At 48.3% G+C, this 4,329-nt stretch overlaps 1 protein-coding gene across 1 annotated transcript in view; it reads right to left on the bottom strand.

The window, feature by feature from the left end:
• Sesn2 (sestrin 2) overlaps positions 1–542 on the bottom strand; it is a 23,365-nt gene extending 22,823 nt beyond the window's left edge. The window contains exon 1 of the mRNA XM_010632454.3: positions 80–542. Within this exon, the coding sequence (XP_010630756.1) occupies positions 80–169 (90 nt within the window). The 5' untranslated portion in view covers positions 170–542. The remainder of the gene's footprint in view (positions 1–79) is intronic.
• Between the last annotated feature and the right edge of the window lie 3,787 nt (positions 543–4,329).

Consider the following 4,329-nt stretch of genomic DNA (forward strand, 5'->3'; position numbering starts at 1 on the left):
GGCGCGCGGACTTAGGTCCGGACAGCCCGATGCTCGAACGCAGCTCCTGGAAGAGTGGCGTCGCTCGGCCGCCGCTTACCTCTACGGCCCCCGAGTCTCCGACCCCACCTCGGGCGAACGGCAGGTAGCCCTGAAGCTCGGAGTGGCACTCCGGGTCCGCAACGATCATAGTGTGAGCCGGACCCGGCCGCGGCAGGCAGGCGATCCGTGCACCGGAGACGGTCTTGGACCGACGCTCGCAGCAAATCCGGATCGGGGGCCGCCGGGGAGCTTCTGGAACTCCGGGGTGTCTCTCGGGGTTCCAGAACGCTCCCGATCTGGGGAACGTCGGCTGCTGCGCTGGACTCTTCCCCCAGACTGGTTTCTGGGACAGTGAATGGGGCCTGGGATTGGCCGCAACGCGAGGGTCCTCACGGTCCCGAGTGCCTCGGAAGTCCGCAGTGGCCAGCGCTGCTCACGAACCCAGCGCTCCTCAGCATCCCAGCCGCGGAACTGCTAGCGATCACAGGGCTCTGACACCAGCTGAGCAGCTCAGCCCGCTGTGGTCCCCGGGAGAGGGCGGGGATACAAAGCCCCGCGGCTCAGCCAATCAGATGCCTGTTTCTCGGGGAGGCGGGGGCAACACCTCCCTCTGGAGCCAACTGTTCAGCCAATCGGCATAGAGAGGCGCCCAGGAACTCTGGGAGCTGTAGTCGGCCTTCGACGAATGCTGCAAACTTTTGCAAGAGGCTTTAGTCACATCGCTGGTAATACCAGAGGAGAGTGACAGCTCGGGGAGTCATTAGGGCTGAATGATGAAACGGGACGTTACGGGCTGGGCTAGAGAGCCAGGTGTGAAATCCCTCCCAAGTGAGTTCAGCTTTTCAGTTCCTGGAGGGACTGGTTAGGGTTGGGAGAGGTTTGGCTCCGCGGTATCTAGAGGTGCTAATTATAGAGCTGAGTACCAGACAATTGGAGGCCAGAGAACACCACCCTGTTCCCCCGGGGCCTCAGAGAGGACTTCTCCTGCTAATGTGCCAGGCACGGGGAATCCACCTCCTTTGTGGAGTCTCAGGAAAAGCCCCATGCACTGAAATGCCGTCAGCAACCTCATGTCCAATCTCAGACTATTGCTGCAGGTTTTTCCCTTCCCTTGGTGCCTTCTCCTGTCGTGTTTTCCACCCCTGCCACCCTGTTTCTCGAAACTTCGTAACAACACGTTCAACTGGGTTTATTCCAGCTTTGCCCTCCGGTCACTCCTCTGTCTCCTTTCTCTTCCCACTCCCTAAGACGTGGGTGCTCCCTTAGTTTCTGTTTTACCCTCTCTTCTTTCCAGACACGCTCTCTGATCTCATCCACTTCCTGGCCTTCAAAAGTATTCTTTTGCAAGGAAGTTGCCTCAGCTAGCACCTCAACACCTCAAAGCTAAACTCATCTATTCACTTTCCAGAGAGCATCTTCATTGTTTTGTTGTTTTTCAGACTCCTCTTTTTGTTACTTCGATTAAAAAATCTTCAAAAATCGTTTAAGCAGGGAATCCTGATAAGGGTGACGGTGGACTAGACCTTCCAAGTCCACCTCTAAGACATTGAGTCTGGTTTAGGATTCCCAAGCTGAGCTTCTTTGGCTTAGGCTCCTGACTCCAGTTTCTTGGGAGAAGGAAATATATCTCATTCTCTTCTCCCAAGGCACTTAGGGTGGGTCTCTTTTAATACTTTTCACACTGTACCTTGTGTTGTATATACAACATATACTTTCTGTGTATATGTCTTATCTGACCCCTTTTCTTCTCCTTTGTGTGTGTGTGTGTGCACGCTAGGGATTGAGCCTAGGTCCTTTGCACTGAACTACATCTCCAGCCATTTAAAAAAAAATCTTTAAATTGCCCACGTAGGAGTAGAACTTGCAATCTTCCTGCCCCGGCCTCCTAGAGTGAGGGGATTACAGGTGTATGCCACCACAAATGGCACATCAGGTCTCTTTGGCTTTTTTTTGAAGACAGAGTCCCAATATATAGTCCAAGCTGAACTTTATCTTGCTGTGTGGCCCAGGATGGCCTCAATCTCACCTGCTTCAGCCTCACGGGTACTGGAATTTCAGGTGTGTGCTACTATTATCTGACCTTTCTGATTATAAACTTTTTGAGGGCAGGGTTTACATTTTAACATCTTTTCTCCTGTCTTATGCCACCTAACACAATATCCTTGGTCATTTGCTCTTCCTTTGGACTAATTTCCCTTTTAAACAACCCTTCAATCAGGTTTAACTTTCATTGTAAAAATGTAAGCTGCACATGATAGTGCATGTCTTGTAATTCTAGCTACTTGGGTGGCTGAGGCAGGAAGATTCCAAGTTCAAGGCCAGCCTGAGCAAGTTAGTGAGACCCTGTCTTAAAAAAGGGGGAGGAAACTAAGGTTGTAGTTCAATGGTAGAGCACTTGCCCAGGCCCTAGGGTTCAATGCCCAGCACCGCCTCCCCCCAAAAGAAAGTGGTCTTATCACTTTCCACACCTATGCACCTCCTTTGGCTTTCAAACCTTTCTTTCAGTACCTTTCTTTGCAAATCACTGTCCATTAAAATTGTACCTGGCATTCAAGGCCTTCCTTCCTGTTTGCGGGCTGAAAGAAGCCTTTGTTCAAAGGCCACTTCCTCCAAAAGCCTTGCTTCTTCAGCTCAGCTAAAAGTAACCCCACCCACTCCTTGATACCTTCAACACATTCTTTCTACCTTTTTTATGCCACTGGTTTCCAAACTTGATTTAGCTTCATTATCATTTCTACATGTTTTGCTCCTTCCCTCCAGGTAACAATGGAGTGTTACCGACCATTTGTACAAAGCAAGGGAACTGCAGCTCAGTAAGTGAAATTGCTTGTAAAGGTCACGCAGTATCTTCTTTTGAGGACATCAGGCTGTGTCCGAATTCCTTTAAGGCAAGAACTGGATCTAATAGTCTCTGTATCCCTCACTAGCATAGAGTGAGTCTTAAGTTTAAAAAAAAAAAGAAAAATGGTGCTGGGGATCAAACCCGAGCCTTGCGCACATTAAGCAAGCACTCTACTACTGAATGACTCCCTAGGCCCCCAGTAAATATTTTTGAATGTATATGTTAAACTCCTGGTAGGAATAGCCCTTTAGAATCCCAGAGGATGTGACTGAATGTCCCCAAAGTTTTACTTACAAAGTCAGTGATTTTGTGAGAATGAAAAGCAAAAGATACTGATATTCTAAATTGTAGGGGTTTTTGTACTGGGCATCAAACTGAGGACCTTGCACTTGCAAGACAGGTGTGGTACCACTGAGCTAAATCCCCAGTTCTGCAGGATCTTTTGTGACCGAGTCTCCAAGGAAGGAAAGAGGCACAGATACATATTTACTGAGCTCCACTAAGAATCCAGGCTGTATCTATTGTGCCTTGTAACTCTCACCATCACCTCATGAAGTAGGCATCATGTCCCCGTTTGACAGATGCAAAAACTGAGGTTCAAGACATGTGTTGGCTAAAGTCATGTAGCTTAGTAATATGCTAAGAACTCAGGACCAGGATGACTCCACATCAGAAACTTCACAGGTGATGAGAGAAGGGTGTGAATGTATAAGAGGCAGGCTGCCACCTGGAAGGATGCGCCAAGCAGATAGATTAATTGGGAGTGAGAGACCTAACTGCCAAAGGGCCTATAATTGATGGGCTAGCACATCCTTTCTCTGGGAGTTTCCAGGAAAAGTCAGGTTATCATCTGAAGATGCCTAGGGCGGCTGGAATCTGAGCAGAGGCCACCAGTGAAAAAATGAATCACTGAACTAGCTCTACTAGGTGCAAATCCCTCCTTCTTTCATTCAGAAAGTACTGACCATGTCTTGTGTACCAGGTGCTGTGCTGGGCTCCAGAAACCCAGTAGTGAAGCTCCTAGCCCAGTGGGGCTGCAGGGCATGGTGACACTGCCTGGGCATATTCCTCCCTTCTGCCCTGGCCTTGCATTTTTGCTTCAGTTGAGAGCTCTCCTCCTCCTGTTGCCATACTTTCTGGACTCTTGCATCAGCTACATTGAAGTTGCTGATTGGCCAAAGCTATTTTTATTTCTCAATCACGTTCCAGTCTTGAAGACACAGGCACCTCTAGATTAGATTTGAAATGTTTTTGAGATTCCTTCAGCTTCAGATCCTCTCTCCAATTATCACTCTAGTGAGATTCTCATCTGTTTTATATTTATTCCTCCTGAATTAATTTTCTGATCTTATATTCTGGAATCACTTCACTTTAATGACCTTATTCTACAACCATTCTGGGGGCTGTGATTTATCATGCCAGATGTCATTCTCTGAGCCTCTTTTTTTTTTTTTTTTTTTTTTTTT

This window comes from Fukomys damarensis, unplaced genomic scaffold (assembly GCF_012274545.1).
Source record: "Fukomys damarensis isolate Sample0158 unplaced genomic scaffold, DMR_v1.0_HiC HiC_scaffold_23, whole genome shotgun sequence".
Classification (NCBI taxonomy): Eukaryota; Metazoa; Chordata; class Mammalia; order Rodentia; family Bathyergidae; genus Fukomys; species Fukomys damarensis.